This window comes from Maylandia zebra, linkage group LG6 (assembly GCF_041146795.1).
Source record: "Maylandia zebra isolate NMK-2024a linkage group LG6, Mzebra_GT3a, whole genome shotgun sequence".
Classification (NCBI taxonomy): Eukaryota; Metazoa; Chordata; class Actinopteri; order Cichliformes; family Cichlidae; genus Maylandia; species Maylandia zebra.
Genome location: NC_135172.1, coordinates 40,316,857 through 40,338,401, shown reverse-complemented (window position 1 = coordinate 40,338,401; position 21,545 = coordinate 40,316,857). Strand labels below are relative to the sequence as shown.

General features: G+C 42.3%; 1 protein-coding gene across 7 annotated transcripts; it reads right to left on the bottom strand.

Moving 5' to 3' along the window:
• Positions 1-2,459: 2,459 nt before the first annotated feature.
• Positions 2,460-20,719, bottom strand: elf2b (E74-like factor 2b (ets domain transcription factor)). 7 transcript variants are annotated; one of them, XM_076885232.1, is made up of 11 exons: positions 20,369-20,719; positions 16,763-16,803; positions 13,804-13,924; positions 13,451-13,700; positions 6,699-6,812; positions 6,391-6,579; positions 5,998-6,093; positions 5,394-5,589; positions 4,730-5,131; positions 4,468-4,645; positions 2,460-4,319 (listed from the first exon to the last, which is right to left on the bottom strand). In XM_076885232.1, the coding sequence occupies exons 3-11, from the start codon at positions 13,876-13,878 to the stop codon at positions 3,753-3,755; spliced, it is 2,067 nt and encodes a 688-aa protein (XP_076741347.1). In that variant the 5' UTR covers positions 13,879-13,924; positions 16,763-16,803; positions 20,369-20,719; the 3' UTR covers positions 2,460-3,752. The 7 variants fall into 7 exon arrangements, with proteins under 7 accessions (XP_076741347.1, XP_012774300.2, XP_012774304.2 ...); XM_012918846.3 differs by lacking the exon at positions 16,763-16,803; XM_012918850.3 differs by lacking the exon at positions 16,763-16,803 and having other exon boundaries at positions 5,394-5,586.
• Positions 20,720-21,545: the final 826 nt, after the last annotated feature.

Below are 21,545 nucleotides of genomic sequence, written 5' to 3'. Positions count from 1 at the left end.
CACAGCTGTTCGCCGATAACGATCGAGCAGACAGCTGTTGTGTGTCCAGAGAGGCGCACTGTTGAGGATTGGTGAACATCGTACGTTTTGTATGTAAAACTTACTATTCAGCCATTCATTTTAATATTTACCACAACTTTCCATGTCCGTTACTTTAAAAGCCTTTTGAAATCAGATGATTCTTTTTGATCCACCCTATAATTTCAGAGCAGAAACGTCGCCCCCTTTTCATGATATAAAAGAAAACGCTTTCCATCTTTTAGATCATCAACAGGGGCTTCAGTTTTAACATTCGGAAGTTAAGTCCATCTTTTCTGTTGTCTGTGGTGCACAGAAAGCGTCTACCTCCACATTACCACATTGTTCTCAAATGTGATTGGTCAATAGTGGCACTTTATTCTACAGGTGGATTACAAACAGAAGCCAGGCCTCTCGTCCCCTCCCTGCAAACATCTTTTTATAGACGTTACAGACTAAATAATAATAAGCTGCTCGCACCCTCTCTCATGCCTCTTTTGATCTGCTTTGCCTGCAGTGATGAGTCAGCTGTAGTTTGCAAGGTTAAAAATTTGGCATGTCAGGAATGTTTTTGTCTTTGTTGTTGTCTTCCGATACCTCCCGTGCAGACTTGGCAGGTAACACCAAATAACTGAAAATCCGATGAAATCATTTGTAAAATAAATAGAAATGGAGCCCTTTCTTCACATTAAGGCCAAATTCCTACTGACCCCACCTGTGTGATGATTGCAACCGTGTGAGAAAGTTGTTTTTTCTTATAATTAACTAAAACTAGATGTGCTTTCAGTTGTTTACTTGTGATATGACAATAAAGAGTTGATTCCAAAAATAAAAGGCCTGTTTCCTCTTCTTATCCAGGTGTACGAGTGTTTGCTTTTTTTTATTTCCATGTTCAGGTTTTGAGATAATTGAGATTTCTGCTTCACCTAAAAAAACAAACAAACAATTGAGCTGAATGGAATCCTGATTTGTCAAAACAAAGACATTTTGCACAACTGAATTTCACCCAGATTCTTGTCTTTATCGCCTTCGACGATAAAGTTCAGTAAACTCAAATTGAATGCAGAAAGGCTGCCCTGTGCGTGCTTCTCATGAGTAAATATTATCACTGTATGTAGTAACTGCTGTATTTGTGACACGACTGTTTGTCCAGTTTGATCCAAACACCTGGAGTAATGTTTGGGAAAAAAGTTTGATAATGTACAAAAAGCTCGAGATCATAGTCTAAAACAGCTTTTTTACAGGTGGCTCAGATTCTCAGAATTTGTGAAATTTCTTTAACTCTTCAAACCCTTTTTCACTTTCATGTGTGAAATAATATTAGGAGACTCACATGACCCTTTTCATATCGGATGGTAAAACATAACTTCTGCTTCTTGTGTTCAGCTTTGTGCTGATAAACATAAAGTAGCTCGGGATATTAAAAATGTAGTTTATTGCTCAACTTTAACATCTACCTGCACCGCAGCTCAGCAGAAACCGACAGTCACCTCAAGCCTCTTTATTTTGTAAGGTATACAGAAACTCCAACAATCAGATGACCCTCTATGACCAAGCACTTTACAAAACTGGGAAGGAAAAACTCCCTTTTACTAGGAACCGGTCGGCCACAACCAGTTGAGGGTGAGGGGAGGGGGAGGGACAAAGACGCGCTGTGGAAGAGAGCCAGAGATTAACAATAACTAATGATGCAAAACCCTAGAGCTATCACAGCGTAACCAGGGAACATTCAGGGTCACCTGATCCATCCCTAATTAAGCTTTGACAAAAAGGTCTCCCGATTCCAAACTGGAAGCTGCTTCCACAGAAGACAGGCCTGAAAGCTGACGGCTCTGCCTCCCATTCTACTTGTAAATACCCTGTGAACCACAAGTAAACCAGCAGTCACAGAGCAACATTCATAAATGAATGCATGAACTAGTTTTGCAGCATTACTCAGACAGCTTCTAATTAGATATTGCGCAAACGCAAGAAAACAGAAAGTGCTACAAATGCGTTGAAGAACGTATCCTGGTCACGGTGACTCAATTCCTCAAAGTGCTATTGGAGGACAAGGTGAGGCCATCCAGAGCCAGGGGGCCAATTCTCCCTCTGGTGTTTGGCTTTTCTCGGGGAGCTCCGGTTTCTCACACTACTGAAAAACAAGATTAACGCCGCCTGCCTGAGACATTTGAGTGCCTCACTTCTTGATTAAACGAAAAAACAACAACAGACAGCAGCCTCTGTGAACAGTTTGACTCTCTGTACAAAGTCTCTCTGCCATCTTTAGCTTGAGCTGAGCTAAACTGAGTAGACGGGAGGGAAAACTGCTCTGTAAAAGAACAGCGTTACCTATTTTATCCTGATTATCTTGTTTCATAATCATTTAAACCCAAACTCTAAATCTCCCAGCTCCAACATAAATGAACAAAAAAAATAAATAAGTGATGCAGGGACAGCCGTCAGGTTTCAAATGTCTTTATATTTCAGTAAAATCTACTTTAATACACTTTGAAACAAGAGTACAACAAAATAGAATATACTTCAAATGTTGAATATACAAACAGTTCAGTCTGAACACAAACTTCTCTGTCTCTGTCTCTTCTTCTTCTTCCCTCTTTTCAGATTAAAAAAAATGAAATGCAGGAGCCTCGTTTTAAGCTGGAAGTAAAGTGACCTGGGATCCACAGTGAGCCATCTTTGCATAAACTTGATTAATTTCTTTCTTGCTTCTACAGACATTCCTATTTTCAGATGTGGCAGCATGCATCGGCTCAGTCGCGTTTTTTTGCATGCAGCCTGACTGCAGGGTCACAAAAATGTTCCAAAATTAAAAGAAAAAGGAGCAGCCAAGATCCTTTCTAGCCACATCCTCAGATGTGCTGTGAGCAGTCTGGCCTGTCAGATTCAACCTGTGTGAGCGTTAAAACAGCCAAATGGAGGCGGAAGAACCAGTAGAAAGAAAAATTAGTTTCCCTAGTTTCAATAATACTGTGCTTGGTACAAGGTATCAAAACACAAAGAAAACAAAACAACAGCTTACCGTTCAGACATCACATGAAGAAGAAAATTAAAATCTAAGGCTGTTCTGTTAACATTAGCTCCGTAAACTGTATAGCAGACATATTTATATTTATGTACATACATGACCGTGTTCTGTCTGATATCGCTCCTCGTGGGAACGCCTCTTCCTCTCACTCTCATAGCACCACCTACACTTGATCGGCACAGTGATATCATAATAATATTAATAAAAAAACTAATTGCTGGTTTTAACGTTTGTCTCTACAAAAGCTGCATTACACCCCAGCCCCATCCTCCGGGTCCTCTTGAATGTGACGGTTCACATTTTGCTTTTTGATTATTTGCTTTCATTTGTGTTTGTAGTGTTTCGCTTTTTTCCCCAGATTTCAAGTCAGTGACGGTGAAAGATTTCCAAAGCATAAACTGTAGTGATCAAAAGTTGGTCCCTTTTCCCAACACATCCCTTTCCTTCAAGTCTGTTTTCCTATGTTGGAGAGGTTTCTGTGCGGCTCTGAGACAGTCCGGATTAGTTCTAGGCAGCAACATGGAAGATGTGAAGACGGGCTCAGGAAGAAAAGACACACACAAAAAAAAAAGGTGGGGGGGGGGGAAGAGACTTCTGGGCGTCTTTAAAGTCTCACAGACTGCTGCTGGTTATTACGAAGAAAAGTAGAAATGACTTCAGAAATGTACAAACGAGCACGCTCTGGCAGAGGAGACATGGACGCATTTCAACACTCGGGCTCTTCTGTCTTCATCGCCACGTCGGCCGAGTCCATTGGCTCCGATTTGACGCTCTGGGCCATTTTTGGATTCGCCTGATTCTGCTGGATCGGCACCTGCATGGCCTGTACCTGGACGCCGGCGGCCTTCAGCTTCTCCACCGCTCCACCTCCTATGACCAGCTCTGAGCCATTGATGACACCGCTAATGATACGAGGCTGCGCCGCCACCGCCTGGTTGGCCGCAGACACCGTCACCACGCCCGCCCCGCTGCCCGGCTGCGAAACCACCAGAGTCTGTTGCTGCGCCTGCGTCGGCACGGTGAGTCTCATCACTTGCGTTCCCGGCGCGACGTTGACGGGCGTGAGGGCGCGGACAGTCAGGGGGCTCCCGAGGAGGCTGATGCCCGCCGGCGAGGCCCCGACACCGGGCTTGTTTGTGCCCGTGGAGGTCTGGATCTGACACTGAGCCAGCTGGTGGGCTGGGATGGTGATGATCTTGGCGAGCTGGACAGTGATCTTGTCTCCGTTCTCCGCAGTGGCTGGCACCATGGTGGGGATGGTCTGGATCACGACCTGATGAAAAGAAGCATCATCAGTTCATCTTTTCAGTGCTGCGCAGTGACTCAACTGTTTCATCACCAAAACAAACTTAATTACTCAGAGTTATAAACACATTTCTAAACTTGGTTTTGCATCATTTTCGATTTTTGATTTTGCACACCTTCTGCTGGGAGTTGGCGTTTCCGGCAGCGGCGCCGATAGCCGAGGTGTTGGTGAGCAGAGTGGTTTGGCCGGCTGCTGCTGTTGTTCCCGCGGGCTGCTGCATGGCGACTGTGGAGATCTTCTGACCCAGTGATGTTGTCATGACTACTGGCACCTGCATAGCCACCCGGACCGTCCTGCAGGAGAGACAGAGTCAGAAGGGTAAAGATCCGCATGAGCAAAGACGCCACATAGTGAACATCTGCGTGCAGGGGCCTCACCTCGCCCCTGTGGCGTTCGGGATGATTGCCGCGTGGGACTGCTGTTTCTGGTTCCCGTCCGACGCCACTGAGACCGTCACTATTCTTCCCGCCGTCACCGCTCCTCCTGCTGCTGGCTTGCTGCCTGTGGCCACTGGAGTGTGGACGACGTTGGTTTTGTTAGCGCCCCGCAAGATGTTGGGCTTCTTGGAGGATGACAGCTCGGTGGCGTGGAGCAGCATGTCTGACGGCGGAGGCACGCGCTCGTAGGACGCCGCTGTGTCCGAGCCGATCAGGTCCTCTGGAGCAGGAATCTCCGCCTTATCGTCGTCAATGATGACAATGTTTTTGGGCATCTCTTTGAACTGGTAAACCAGCCGCTGGCCCTCCACCTTGGCGAGGATGCCGCGCTGGTAGTAATATCTGAAGAAAAGGCATCAGAACATAAGATGCTGCTTTCAAAGAAAATAAAAATGAAATGTCAGCAGAGGACTGGAAATCAGCCTCTGTGAAGTCTAGCAAGGTAATCCTAAAGAGACGGAGCCATTTTTGTTTATCAAACCTCTACTGTTGCCTTTATCGCTGCCAAATTTAAAGTGTTTATTGGATCATAAAGATGTAATATACTTTGTTTCTTTCAAAAATGTAACACATCCGATTATAATCCCAGATAGGGACAGCCTACCTGAGTGCCCGCCCCATCGTCTCATAGTTCATGTCTGGTTTGTTCTTGTGCTTGCCCCACAGCTTGGACACGGCCTTTGAGTCAACCAGCTTGAAGATGCCCTTCTCCCTCTGGGTCCACTTTATGTATCTGGGACAGGTGTTTTTGTCCTGGAGGAGGTCCAGCAGGAATTCCCAAAGGTAGGTGGTGCTCCCTGCTGGAAATCAAAGATAATTAACATCTGTACTCAGTGTATTTATGCAGCGCTGCTGGACTGCTTTGTAAAAATGCTCCACAATTATTCTTCAAATGAGGAAACCGAACTTAAAAACATGAAACGTTGAGGTTTTCTCTGTAACATGACTCAGTCTTCACCTGGCTGTACAAAGCATTCTGAGGTGACTGCTGCTGAGAGTTAAGCACTGAGCACTGTATAAATAAAACTGAACCAAAGTCTAGTTCATGAAGGAGAAAAGCTAACTGAAAGGTCATATTAATGTTTAAAGCATGTTGACTGATTCATGAAATAAAAGTACGAGTTTCCGACAGCTGCAGGCACGGTGAATTTCTGTCTATGTTAACCAGAAAGCAGCATTTTTTTGTGTGGAAGAGCTAAAATGGATACCTCGGATACCTTTTCCTTCTCTTGGTTTCTTCTTGATGCCGACGTCCGGTGAGCCGTTGGAAATGGCTGACTGATGCGTCTTCGGCTTCCGTCCAGCTGGGAAGGGAAACATTTGAAAGAAGTCAGTTGTGAGACCGAGGTAAATTGGCCACTAGATGGTGCTCTTGGATAAAGTCACTGAGCATAATTACAAGGTTCTGGTTTTGGATTTACAACTTGGCATCAGTGCTTCCAGATGTTTTGCATTTAAATTTTGGCTTGAAACACTGAATATTTTCCTTTTTCCCCAAAGTTTAACAAGCCCCCAGAAAGTTAAAGATATCAAATTAACATTTTGGGCTCTGGCTTCCTCCACATAACAGATAAGTTAACTTCCAGCTCTTTTAAGTCTACCTCGCTTCTTTCTGACTGGCTCGTGGTCGGGTTCTGGCTCCGGATCGTCCATAACCGTAGCCATATCCTCATCCTCCTCCTCACAACATTCCTCTGTTGATATCTCCACCTCGGACTCTGTGATCATGTCAGGCCGCATGGCAGCGTGGAGGAAGTCTTGTGTCGCTCCACTTTGTGGAAGGAACGCTTCTGCACAGAGGAATCATCACAGGGTCGATGAGGATCTACTAGACTGGCCAGCAGTTATGCTAACTGAGCATATAAACCTGAGCGGTGGTCCACTAACAGTGTATCTGTGTGTGTGTTACCTGGGCTGTGGTCTTCTTTGAGGCTGGAGGGCGAATCCATGCGTAGCAGAGCCTCTGCAGCCTCAATTGTTTTGTCAGAGCAGTGGACATTGGTGCCGTGAACAGAAGCCTCCACTGCAACACACAGAAGACACGAAAACAGTCAGCAAACACTCGCCTGGACTTTTAACAGTTAGTGTTTTTCTTCTTTATTAAGCATGAGATCTCATCAATCTACTTCTTTTACATTTGAAGGAAAATATTAAGACATTTTTAATCTAAACAGATATGATACGTTAATGAGTTTTAAATAACTGAGATTGCCTTCTAGCTTCCGTCTGCAGAGTGGAGAACAGCAGCAATCCTAAAGTGGGGGTTCTCCTGGACAAACAAACATCTGGCACCCCCCTAAAGGAAACCACCAGTATTGCAATACAAGTATTTTGACATTCTGAGTTCATAATTTCACCAATTTTGCCTGAAATGCAGCTTCAAACCATGACAGAGCCTCCACTGTGTTCTACAGATGGCTGTAGATACTGTTGTGCCTCGCTCCTGATAGCTTCCATACACACTTATCATAATTTATGCTGATTTTTCCCCCCCCATGTTTCTTAACCACAGATCTTCAGATACTGATCAGACATTATGAACTCAATGAACTCACACTGTCAGCACAAAGACCACATACAAAGTAGACACCCAAAAATGTTTTAATTTCAATTCTTTCACCCCTTTTATATATTTTTTTCTCCTCTTCATAGGTTTTTTTGGCATGTATGATTTCCCCTTTGAAATGTTTGTCTTATTCACTCTTCCCACATAAATTAAAACTAGAAACATTCGTCACTTACATTTACATTTAATTGTCACGTATATATTGTATTAAAACGTTTTGGCTTCCCATAATTAAGCAAAATTTTTTGTCTACACAATTTAGCATGAGCAGACAAAATACTTGTGTTGACTTATACGCAATTTCCCAATAATTATGGCTGTTTGTTAAGCAAAAACAGAAGCCTGGGTAAACTAAAACCTGCTCACAGAATTTTTTGTTTTTGTTTTTAAATCTGGTGATTTTTCTTTAGTTGAAGATCTAAACCTCTCTGAGGACCAATTTTTTACATGAAGGAAAAACTCAATTTTCTTGCATATAAAGCCCAAACTCACTTCCTGCAAAGCTGGGTGTTTAATTCAATATGTTAACAATCAAACTATTGACCCACTCAGACGTGAGCAGCCCTCCTGTTTTATTCAAAAACAGGATACAGCCGCTGTCAGGGAAACTGTACGTGGACCTGTCTGAGGGAGCTCTGAGAAGGCACCCAGGAGCACCTGCTGTCGTTGTCAATCACCGGTGGGAAACACAAGATCCCATTACACCCTGCCCTATCCATGTTTGGCTATCTTGCTGAGGCAATGGGCACTGTGTCGAGGACAGAAATAGGCTATATTTAGGCTGTCCCACTCATTCACAAGCAAACAGGACACACTGCAGAGGTCCTGTGGCCTGCAGAGTCGCCCTTGAAAGTAAGCAGAGGTGCTGCAGTAAGGTCACCGAAAGGGTTGAGTTCAAACAGCTGCAGATGTGCCTGACCAACATGTCAAAATCTGAATTATCAGGGTTATAACTCATGTCTGATTATCCAATAAAAATTGCAAAATTGTTCAGTTTATTAGAATAATTATTTAAGTGTAAGCAAAATTACAATATATAAAGTTGGGAAAATCTCTTTCACATTTACAGCTAGGTAACGGGGCCAAGAACAGCAGCAAGTCCGACAAAAAGTAGTGCTGCCCGTGATGACTTCCGTGTTTACACTCCTCACCCGTTCCCTCCAGTTCTCCTCGAAGAGGCACACAAATCCTCCTGTCACTCAACACTCGCTTTGCCTCCTATTGGCTGTCGCTCAGTTCAAGAGCCTGCCCCCAGACGCATCTGATTGGACTGCTGCTTACGTTCGGAAGCAGCGCGCGCACTACAGGACTAACGGACGAGTCAATCAAACACACGCCCCGCCCCCTCACATAAACAATGCTTCCGCCATCGAAATATTAGAAAAAAATACTTTGACATTAAAATTAAACAGAGGCGGAAACAAACACGGCGTTTAAGCGATAAAAGCCCGTTATTCAAAATCAGGAAACACGCAGGTGAAGAGAGTTTGTAGCTGGAAAGCTGAAGCCAACAACAAACGGCTACAAGGAAGAAAGCGCGTGAGCCAGGCCGTCCCACGCGCCTGCACAGCGGCTCCACAGGACGGTAACGGAAACCGTGAAACAAACAAACACACACACCAAAACCCGAGACCCAGAGGGTGCCACCGTGAGCCGATCACACATTAATCCACAAACATGACACAGGACGGCGCCTCACTCCCCGGAGCTGCTAATCAAGGATCAGCCTGCAGATTATTCAGGCTAAACTGACCCGAAACCGAAGCCAGCCGCAGTCAAACACCAAAACAAACGGCCATAAAAACGATCACAGGGAATATTTAACGGTGCACGCGTCGTTGATGCTGGTAAAAATAAACCCACATGTCCTTCCGACTCAGACAGCGTGGCAAAGACGTAGGAAAGACAACATCTCCACACTTCCTGGTTGTGCAGCCGAGCTGCAGACCGTTATTCTACACCACGCGGAGGGCAGAAAAAACTCCTCCCGCGTGCAAAACACCACACATGCACGTAACTCTACACCTGTACACACCACCGCATCCAACTGAAGTTTCCCTCCTTATAAACCGGCTCCGATTAAACCGTGTGGCGACGCCATGCAGGTTGCTAACCAAGGTGATCACTTCCTGATTGCCCTCCATTACTTCACCGCACTTCTTCTCAGCGGACGGCGGCGCAGCGGACGCACTTAAAAACAACAACCGCGCGCAGCTCAGATCGAAGCCGCGAGTGCGAAAAATTACGTTACCGGCTCTGATGAGTAGATCGAGTTGGTTTGCGTGCCCCTCATGCTGCGAAGTCGCCATGTTTTCCCCCTCGCTGCAGATTCACATTGACTCCTCACTGAATTGTATGGGAAGCTACTAGTTCAGATCACTCCGCCGCTAATGGGAAATCTCTTCGTATTGAACGCGACGCGTCACAGCGCCAGCAAAGGTACCCATCCGCCACCAACACAGGAAATCCTTCCGTCGACCTCCCCTTCTTGCGTAGTGAGCACGTCAAATAAAAGCTGCACCGTTTTTTAAAATAAGCTCACCGTTTTCACATCGCTGAAGCAAACTGACACGGATTTTTACTGTGAGTCTCTTAAAAAAGCATGTCAGTGTAAGACCCAGCACTTAAAAAAATGCTTTAAAGGTCTAATAAAATACAATTAAATAAGTATTATTTTGGTGACCAGTAAAGTTCTGCTACTGATATATGTTATATAAATATTTAAGCAACGTATCTCATGTATCTTACATGAGATACATGAAGGGGGGGGGGGGGGGGGGGGGTGTCAAGATCTCTGTCTAAACAAATAAATAAATCTGGGTAAATTCCCAGATGATTAAACATGCAACTATTTTGCTGGTGATAACTGAAATGAGTAAAGAAAATCAACAGCCTATTTATGCAAGATAATTCATAATTTTATTGGGGGGGGGGGGGGGGTTATATTGTTTAGGTCTGATTATGGGGGGGTCATAACCCCCCTAACCCCCCCGGAAATTACGCCCCTGGAGCTGGAAAGTATTTATCATTGTTTTATTTATTTTGTCATATTACCATTTTACTAACTTAACTTTGACTATCTGTAATACATATAGATACATATTCATGCATGTGCTTACAGGTCATGGCACATAACAATGCCACAGGAGGGCAGAGCAGCACTGTTTTTAAATATATGACAGCATTTTGAACTGAAATACAATATATACACAAGGGAATGTGGCTTAATAAGAAATAAACTTGCTTTGTGAGGATTAAAATAATGAACTTATGCAAACTAAATTAGGATTGGTCAACTTAAAAGAGCTAGTGGAAAAATAAAGAAGATCAAATCTGCCATATGTTGCGACTTAACATCTTATATTTATACAATTATGTTAAAACTTATTTATTGATGAATGTCAGTGAGCTTAATTGTGATTCAGTGGTTTCTGAGACGACTAAGAGAAATAAACTACCTGATGATGATGCTACACATGAAGCAAAAAGTATGAAGTATTCACCTGATCGAAAAACCTGTATGTCTAAATTGATTGGATGTCTTTCTCTTCTTGTACAAGCTTCAAAGCCTGATTTCAAGCATGGAGCTCCAGGCCTATTTACACACGTGTGTATGAAGGTGAGCTGGATTGAAACGCTGCAATTTAATAAATCTATTATCTTTGTGGGAGTTCATTTTAAATCACATACTTTACAACTTAAGTAAAATTGAGACATGGAGTTTGGTAAAGCAAAGGTTAAATACTCACACATGAACTACTGCACTAACACCTAGTGTGGTAGGAGGACACCTATGCAAGTCAGGCTTTGAAAAGTATTTGTGTCTCTTTGGGATTAAAAATAAATCATTTAAAGGCGGGCACGGCTCATTTTAAAGGAGGATGTCACTGAAAAACTGCAAAACAAATGGAATTGTGTTGAGGATATTCTGCGCTCCACCAGTGACCCCCAAACCAAGTGTGCGGTGAGTTCATTAATCATTTTCTACACCTTGAGGAAATGCCTCTCCTGTTTTGTGCACTTGGTAATCTAACCAAACTAAAGTCTGAGCCATGAAACAATTGCAAGAAAACCTTCTGAGCAAATGAAGGGAAAAAAAGAAAGAAAGAATAATTTGCATATATGAGTTTACTACATCATCAGATTTACTACATCAGGTATTTTTTGTGTAGCTGGCAAAAGTTTTCCCGGTTTATTAATTATATCAGACTGCCTCTTACATGTCTTCAATGCATCATCTTAAATGTGAACTCAACAGGTTTATTACTGAGAGCCACTATTCTGTGGACCGTGTCTTTTTTCCACATAACACACACAAAAAAAAGTGTGTTCAAACATGTAACCGCATCTTTAAAACAAATATGAGCAGAGGGACAGACTTTTATTTATAAAATTATTATGATAACATTTTTTCATTATTAAATTATTCTTCTAAATTATTCTTTTTTAAAAAATACACTTTTTCTATCATCTTTAATAGAGACGCACAGATTGACTGTCTAAGGACCAGAATCAAAATTTCCAATGTTCTCTGTTCGGGGAGGTCACCGGCCGGTCAGTCTCACACATGTCCAGTTATGAGCTGGTCTATTTCATGCACGCAGGACATGTGCACAGCGGCACACAAACACGCACTGATATCTTGTTAGTATGAAAGCTTTTCACTGTAAGTGAAGACACAAAGTTTGTTTAAGTAAACTGTGAGGAGGGGAAACAACAAACACTTAAACCTCCTTCACCCAGCTGAACATGGACATTTTACAGAAGCTAAGAAAGGCAAAGTGGCTAACGCTAAAGCTATTCACAGTTCACATCCAGCCATACGCCAGCAGCCTCGATACGAGCAGCGAACAGTCCAAAGCTTTCACTACTGGAAACATACTTTTGTTACTTAAATCTGCTGCCCCTGCTTTTGTTTGGTACGGTAAAATGTGTCAGGTAAAGGTGCGTGTACACATTTTCAGTTGATTATTTGTTCCACTTTATTTTGAGGTGTTTAAGTGAGAGAAGATCCTGAAACTTAGCAACTTTTTCTTATGATCAAAACTATTATATTTCACTGAAGAAAAGTTGATTTTTGTTGAGAATTTTAATTACATGCTGCAACTTAAAGTTCTTAGAAAGAAAATTGAAACCTCCATCTCTCTGACCTTTAAATATGTTCCAAATTACTGAAAACAGCACTGGACTGGACGGCGGGTATCACCAATATGGCAAAATCTAATTATTAGCCAGTAAATACGGGATAAAACCTCATAAAACAGAAAATTCAACTACACAACAACACCCACAAGGTGGCAGTGCACTCCCAGTGTGCTGACTCCCATCACCAAAGAAGTACTGGGAGTTGAATAGTGACAGATACAAGGGAAGCCCTGCTGTAATCACAGGAATTCAAGAGTAAGGGCCTGAATGCACCGAGTAACCTTTAAATAGTTTAAATATAGTTTAAAGATTCAGAGCTCTAATTTGCACCCCTAAATACAGTTAAGGAATGAATTCACACGATTACTAATTTTCTGCAGTTTTACTCTCTTGCTTTATCTGTAGCACGAGTGTTGATTTCTGACTTCTTAAAAATATTCTTTATTGATCCTTATCACCCGTATTCCTGATTTGATTAGTTGGTCAGTTTTGTGCTAACGAAGAGTGAAATGATGCATGAAACAACACCTGAAGCAGAAAGCCTGAGTTAACAGAAAGTTGATATTCACCATCATAATATTAGTCATCTCTGACCGAGGTTTAAGGATTTACTCATCCAGCTAGCACAAAGAAAGTCTGGCTATGTTGAACTTTAAAGGACATTTTTTAAGTACAGCACAGATGTTGCTCAGTGATTTAGTTGGTGTCTTTTGTTAAGCTGATGGCCTGAGTTAAGTGTTATCGAGGTTCTTGTAACTAACTTTTTTTAAATACAATCACGTGCAGTTTTAAAAATCATTCTGATTGCCTTTGAGGCAATAAAATAACCTCTCCAAAAAATCTGATTTTATGCTGGTTTTAACTGGAAAGACTATTCAAAATCTGACTGATGCAATAACATAACAAAGACCGTGGCACACTTTTAGTAACACAAAACATTTTTGCCTCACCTGGGTCCCGATCCGTCTCCACTTCCTGTTCGTTTCCCACTTCCTGCATGATATAGGCCTCATCACCATACAACAACACTTGGGCTGAGTAATTCTGCTCCTCAGCCAGGCTGGCACTAGGAATCTCTTCCACTATGACTGCTGGGTAGTCCTGAGCCTCCTCCTTTTCCTCTTCATAGGCCTCCTCGGCTTCACACTCACCCTCCACCTCTCCCTCCAGCTCCAAGTCCACCTCACACTCTCCCTCCTCCTGGAGAAAGTCGGCAAGGAGAATAAAAAAGAGAAACTGTCATAAAAAGATGTTTCTAACTGAAAGAGTAAGTTTGAAATGAGTTTGTCTGTGTCTGCCGCACCTGCTCTGGGTCCTCTTCAGCTGTGACATACTCCACCACTGTCCCACCACTGTCAACCAGCACCACTGAGGTCATGACTCATGCTCGTCTGCAATTTGCCACAGCTGCTCTGCCTGGTGGGCTGGAAAAAAAATAGAAGAGGCAACAAAAACAAAAACTTCATTAACACAAAAAGTCCACACACCAGTCTCACTAAAAAGCTCCCAAAGCTGTGAAAATCAGAGTACAAATCATTACAAAACAGAAGTAAACTGGCCAGCTCCTTGCCACACCTTCCTCCTTTGTCCAAACTACAGGCCAAGCTCTCATTAAAGGGAGCAATCTCATCTCGCTCATCTCCACCCTTCTGGCTTTAGCCTACAGGAAGTGCCTTTCTGCTGTAACAGGAAGAAATGAGCTGACAACAAGCCAAATCCACCCCCTGAAACACATGCACAGTGTCCAGTGGAAGATCAAGACAAGGCGGAACCACAGGGCCCTCGCTTTCCCGTCAGAGCTGCACTGCTGGGCCAAAACATATACAAACATGAACACAACAGCAGGAAGTCATTTAAATCTTTAACTGCCCACTGTTTAAAGGGTTGGTGTGGTCTGATGTTGTCAAATGGAAAGTAAGGAAAGAAAGGTATGTCAAACAGAAAATAAAATTTAAAAAAACAAAACAAAACTCAACTTCTCAGTAAAAGTAAAACTAAAAGCATCAAAGTATCTCACCTCCAACCCTCCCTAAAACAATCATAGTTCACCAAGCATAGACACAGAAACCCTTTCAAACTTCCTCCATGTACTTGAAAGGGTTTTAACTCTAAATACACTAAAAAGTGTAAGAAATGAATTAAACTGGGCTTTCATATGCTCTGCAGTGAAAGCATTACTTGGTCTGGCTAACAAACTATGTCTGGGTAACAGTAGTAACCAACCTGCAGGGCTTTTACACTGTGTATGCAACTGCACGTGCAGGACTAGAAAATCCACTGTGTGGAGAACAGTCCGCATTATGGTTTTTCTTGCTTTTTAACATGATATAAACTGTTACAATACTTGATGCTCACAATACAAAAACAAAATCTCTTCTGAAGAGAGCTCGACTCATGGCAGCTGATAGTTGTTGAAATCAGAAAAATTAAAGAAGTCACCACTTCATTGCTGGAATATTAAAAGAAGATGTTGAAATAGGAAACAAAGCACTTGAAGCGGTTTCTCAAAAACTTTCAGAAGTAAGTAACTATGCATTTCAATACATGTTTACTAATGTTCTATGCAAGAAAGGAAAGCCACCATGGACAGGATTTTAAGATAATTATAGGATTTTAATGCAAATATAGCTTATTGCAGATATATTTTATAGAAAAAGGTTTGTCTGAAGCATGCACTACACTCTATTTTCAATATCAAAGAAGACAAAATGAGCAGGTCATTAACTACAACACACAAGACATGGGATTCATGCATGGTCCAGGGCTTTTTGCTCCTCAGCCATAAAAGGCTAAGGCGGTATTGTCGTCACCCTGACGGCCAGGTGGGCACACAGCCTGGACACCCAAGTTTGTGAATCCGAGAACGAAGCGATTCATACCATAGGTGCATCTACTAGGAGGCTGAGGGGTACCACTGGCCACTGCTAGTATTTTATAGTTTTATACCCACCCTGGTGCACCAAGCTGACCACAAAACGCGCTCCACAGTGTGTTTCAGGACACTAGGACATGGCCGGTTACTCCAAGTGCTGTATAATGGATGAGCCATGCTGTGCCGGTGTTCCCTCGGCTACTGAAACCAGAATGCTATCAGCTCAGTAGAAGTCCTCTGCTCAATTATTCAGCATCATATGGCAGACACTAATTGGCAGAGCTGTAAGGGCTACGTTATCCTCACAGACATGTTTGGCAATCATGTGACCCCTCTCAAAGACGGACATTTAGTGTAGAGCCTCCAGAAATCAAGACACTGCAGGTTTCCATTCTGAAAGTAAAGATGAGTAAACCTTCCTTTACTCTCAAGCAATCCGGCTACTTAGCAGCTAAAATGACTGAGCGACCGCACTGTATTCTGTACTGGAATACTTTTTAATGGCCTTTTGGCGTTATCATAACTGTTTGCTTTATCTGTAATAAAATCATAAAATTTTCAGTGCGCTTAAAGTGAGACGTTAGAGACACTGTACCTTTTCAGGTTTGAGGTTTCATGCCTCCTGCTCTCTGACACAGAAACAGGGTAACCAAATATAGGTGTGTGTGTGTGTTTCTCTGTGTTTCACTACTCCGCTCAAACCGTCAGACGTTATTATGCAAGCTCATGGAGAAGTCAGCGATTGTGACACACAGGGTTTTTGTAAACTATCCAAGTTATCTCACTCTGTCCATCAGAAAGCGACTGAGTGTCAAAGTACAGACTCCTGCGTGTGGAAAGTGTACTGTAGGTTTTCACTAATATGACGACACAGATCGACAAAAACCCTTTCACCTACTCAACTAAACAATCTGCAGTGGTATTGAATATGTAGGTTGCAGGGCCAGTTCCACAGTGGGTTGATTACATGCACACACACATACACACAAAAGAGATCTGTTAAGAGCCGGCTCTCTCAGGCCGGTTGCACTGATTCAAACAAGTATTACAGGACCTGCTACACGACACGCGGCTGTGTCTCACTTCTCAGCTCAAACATAAATGAGTAAAAAGGCAGTTAGTCATGCTGGTATTCCAGGAATGGGAAATGTTTGCGCCGGTCTGCATTTCCTCTGTATGTGTGCGAAACCCACCTTTAACTTCATAACCGATTGCCAGGATGAGAGCAGAGTAGCAGCTAAATTTAATTACAAATGTTGTTCTGGGTTCACAGTAAGCAAAGTCTCCAGATTTTGTGAGGTTAAGCAGCCATTGTGACATCAGGTAAGCCATCCCACCACCACCACCACTCAATCTCAATGAACTAAAAAGAAAACTAGAATAAACTTGCCTCGCCGCAGAGCCGATGCGAAATGCTGCGTTGCATCTTTACTGAAATCGAGAAAAAGAGAATCGAGGAGAGTGAAAGAAGGATGTGATGTTTTCTTGCTGTAGAAATGAGAAAGCAACAGAAGTTATTCTGAATCTCTCTGCGTCTCTGAAGATGTCTCCGTATTCCTCTCTGTCCTGACATCCATCCACTCGACCAGCACTCTCCTCTCCCTGTGTGCATGCTCGTTTTCTGCCTGCTCCCTGGGTGGAAGGAACCTCTCAGAGCGACTCAGCACTTCTCAGACCCTGCCCTGAGCTCACATCACATGACAAGGGTGGAACACACACAGTCACATGATCTCTCAACAACAGCCCTTTTGTTCCAAGTAACTGGGGCTGCTGGTCACGATACAACGCCATGCCTTGTGCCCTGCCCTGCTGGCCTTCGCCAAACACACACAGATGACAGAACAAGCACATACACAGCAAGTATGACCTCAGGATTTACTTGACACCCACCCGACTCCATTCATACAGGCACACAAAAGAAAAATACACTCCGCTTATATAAAGAATTAAACAGCCATTAAGTTACTGATTATACATTTAATTTTTAGTTTGCTTTACAATACACAAGCCAGCACTGCCAAAATGGTGTGAAGTAAATCAGCTATGCTGAACCTTTAACTTCTGGATGTCAGTTATTCAAGTAGTCAGTTTGCGTATTGATGGTGGAGAGTTTAAGTACCACGCTTCATGGGGGAAAATGCCATTAACAGCCGAGTCCTTGGTCGACCTCTGCTGCATATGAAGTATCTGATATCTCCGTGCTGGTGTTATTCTACCAGATCATAATGCAGTTCCAGGACTATCGTTCATATCATTATCAACATGAAAGATAAGAGACGTATGTAGACATTATGATATCGCCTAATAGTTCTGGAGGCTGCATTTTGAAGCTAGACTGTAATTTATCATGTCAAACTCTAACATGCAGGTGCAACACACACACACACACACACACACACACACACACACACACACACACACGTTAATTATTTGCCAACTAAAAAGAACTAAAGACAAGCTTCTCAGATGATCTATACGTCACATCAAACTATAATATCAGTCAGACAATCCATTAAAAACACTCCAAAAGTCTCCAACCTGCACAAACAGAGTAGAGTCCAGTGACTCAATGTAGTGAATGAGGCCAACTCAATAAAAAAAAATAACACATAAAAACAGATAAAAATAAATAAATAATTCATCTGAATTTCTGACAGACTAATCAAATATTTAACTCAAGTTTAACTTGTTTCAACTTTCATTTTAAAACTACTTAAAACTGCCTTTTATGAATATTAGAAGGATTAAATGACACAATTATTACAGAGATATTTATCACAATACAATGTATAAATGAGATGGAATTAGCAGTTTAGAAATGCATTGTTTATTTGTATCCTCTGTGCAAATTGAATAATGCATGTGATTCAGAAAACTCATCAGCTACATATATATGGCTTTGAACAACTATAAGAACATAATAATTCAGATGAAAATTGTTCCTTTTATGCTGTCACTCTTGTTTCTTTAGGCTGAAGCATTTTCACTCTTCTCTGAAACCCCAAATTCACTCCCTCTACAGGCTGTTGGAGCTTCAGATGAAGTAAAATGACTTCATCTCTTTGGAAACACTTTGGTTTCAAGTGTAGTAAGGAGCAAGAGCAAGTGCACGATGTCCCAAAAATCAAGTTATAACATTAAATAATAATGAGCATAATTTCGGCCACAGTCACACAAGCCCAAAATATAAAGACACACACAACAAGTGCAACCTTTTGTGATTTAAACTTGCACACCTCTCTTGTATCCCATCATACATCATCTTCTGTGGCAACCAACCCCTTGGACCCAGGGTCCATGTTTGCAGTGGAGAACATTTGTGAAACCTTCAGACCACACAGTTCAACTGTTGACTCGCACTGCAGGACATGGTGTCTGGTTAATGATGAACGAGCACAAAGAGTGGACACTCCCAGCCTGCAGCATTTAAATAGGTCCTTTGCCCCACACAATCAAACTGTAAATACCTCCACACACCAACGCACACAACTGCGAGAAAGAGTGTGAACTCTTTGTTAATACTAATGTAATAATTACCCATACAAATGATCTCAGATCATCTCAGGAGCCCTAAGAACAGTCGGGATATCTTTAACCCTTCGCAGGTCATTCCTCAGAGTCTCAGATTAACATCAGGACGTTAAGCTGATACATGCACCAGCAGGGGGGCACGTGCTGAATCAGGCCAGAGATACATTTAAAATAAATAAATAAATCCCATATAAGCCACACATAAATCAACCTTATAATGCACACTATTATATTGGCTATTTTTCTACACAGTTTGTTCAATCATCACAAGGTTAATTTATCTACTCATTCACTCACAAGACAGATCTCTGAAACCATGATGCTGCCTCCACCATGCTTCACAACTGCAATGAGGTTTTAGTGTTGGTTTCATTTTTGTCCCATCTGTCCAAGAACTGTTGCAGAAAAATGATGTGCGACAAAGATTTAAGAAAATCTGCAACAAGTGTTTATTATTATAATATTTTATATTATCGTATTTATTTATTTAAGTATTGTAAAGCAATACTCTCTTCCCCCCCAGCAAGCCCTCCCCCACCACTTAGTTGTGTCATTACATTTCCTATTCAGGATATTTGTAGGGCCTACATAAAATTAATTAACAACATTGATGGCAAAATGCATTACAGCGTGTAGAGGAAATCTTTCCATTTTCAGCTAATCACATTTTCTAACAGGAAATGAGGGGGGAAAAGAATAAATACATGAGCAACAATGACCTACTTCTGACCACAACACCTGTTATAACATCATAATGCAAATCTACCTCTCAACCCGCACACTCACCTGTGTTGACACTATTCTGTCAACACAGGTTTATATGTTACATGCATGCAGTAGTTACCAGATCCCGACAAACTAAATGTCAAAGAAATTACTGATATCAACAGCGTATATAACTTTAAAAACAAACAGCTGCTGTATTTTGTGTTATTGTCTGATGCCTTTCCGAAAGCAAATTAAAACCTCATAAAGACAACGTGTTGGTGTGTAGATCTATAAAAGTTATAAATATACTGCATTTAATTTTTTATCCAATTTTTACAGCTTCTCATACATATAAATGACTCTTGCTAAAGTTGGGGGGTTTACGCTGGTGTCTATCAATTATTCTCTCATTGTAACACAATAACTTAAACATGTCAACTGGACTAAGGCTGAAGGTGCTGTGCAGTCCCATACAAACTGGGACACCTGCTCACCCTAACCTGGAGTCAAAGACTATGTTGGACATAAAGAGCAGCCCACAGGAGGGAATCTGTTATTGAAATGATACCTCCCTGAACTAATAGTCTACTCAATTCAGCATGTAACGCCCAAATCTCTTTGAGAGCCCCGAGCAGAAACTGAATGTGGAGCATTAACTTCGCTAACGCTAGCTAGCTAAGTTAGCAATGAAAGAAAAGCAAGTAAACAGAGGATAACAACAAACCATGTGGCTAACGCTGCTACAGAGCTCACTCACCGTCTAATCCTTCCTTTCAGCTCCTGATCGGCTCACAGGCAGCAGTGTGTGGTTAGCTGGGTGCTAACCTCCTCCTCCTCCTCTGAACCCGCCGCTGCTGTAAACTGTCAGCCCGGAGGAGTCCCGCTGTTAGCGGACACTGCTCGGCTAGCGTTAGCTGGTCGCCTTCATGGTGAGGAGAGGGAGGAGGAGACCTCCCGGATCCTCCCGGCCGACCAGAATCAAGTTATCCGCGATTCTGGGGTGTAAATGCGGGTCCGTGAGTGAGCTGCGAAACGGTCGGTCGAGTCTGCAGAGGCTCATGGAGACTGGCTCAGTCAGTTTACTCTCTGCTTGTTCAGGCAAGTGACACTAGTGACGTCACGCCGTATCATAAACAATCCCAGCCCACCAACAATTAAAGAGTCATTCTTTACAGCTGTACACAGTGGGTTTTAAATCAAACAGTCCACACGTGACTAAAGTGCAGACCAAATGCTGTTTCCTCTCATCAGATGCTTGTTTGTGGATCTCTCTGCCTTCGGGTTTGTCTTCAGCAAATGAAAAGCATGCTCTGTTTGCATAGAGAACATGAGATCAGTACTTGAAAACTGAAGAATATCTTTTTTTGTTGCTTTTGCACTTTGCTTTGGGTCATTATCCATTTGCACTGGATCGTGCTTTCCACCTTTGACCCCCCCGAACTAAGCAGGCTCTTTTAGGTGTTTTCTTGTAAAGTCTAATTTTGTCTCAGGTACATTAATGTATCTCTTGATTGTAGACTTTGACTCGATATGTTTTTCTTAACCAAGGAAAGAATTCAGCAATCGCCCACCTTAGATGTCTTCTGTGGTCTTCATGGCCTTTTGTTATTGTTGAACTGGCCAGTGCTCAGCAATAACAATAATCCTCCTTTTCTAAGAATATAGTGGACTGTAGAGTTAGGCACTTCTAAAGTTTTTAGGTTTTTTGGTATTCAACTTAATGGTGGCTGATGGGAATTCCAGTGAACAGCTACTAAGTTCAACAACACAACATGGAATCAACTCCAGATCTTGTATCTGCTTATTTTTCATGAAATAATGAGGTAACAGGTCTCACCTGGCCATGAAACTGCTTGTCAGTAAATTGTCTAGTCTCTAAATTATTCTTTTAAGTGTTTTTATTAGAGAAATGCAATTATCTGACAACAGATCGA

Bases quoted from the DNA above. Each gene is read 5' to 3' on its own strand.
- elf2b (XM_076885232.1), bottom strand. From the start codon at position 13,878: ATGACCTCAGTGGTGCTGGTTGACAGTGGTGGGACAGTGGTGGAGTAT. The intron at 6,813-13,450 runs GTGAGGCAAAAA...TGTGTGTTGCAG, and splicing joins GGAGACGGATCGGGACCCAG to TGGAGGCTTCTGTTCACGGC. The intron at 5,132-5,393 runs GTAGGCTGTCCC...CCTTTTCTTCAG, and splicing joins ACGATGGGGCGGGCACTCAG to ATATTACTACCAGCGCGGCA.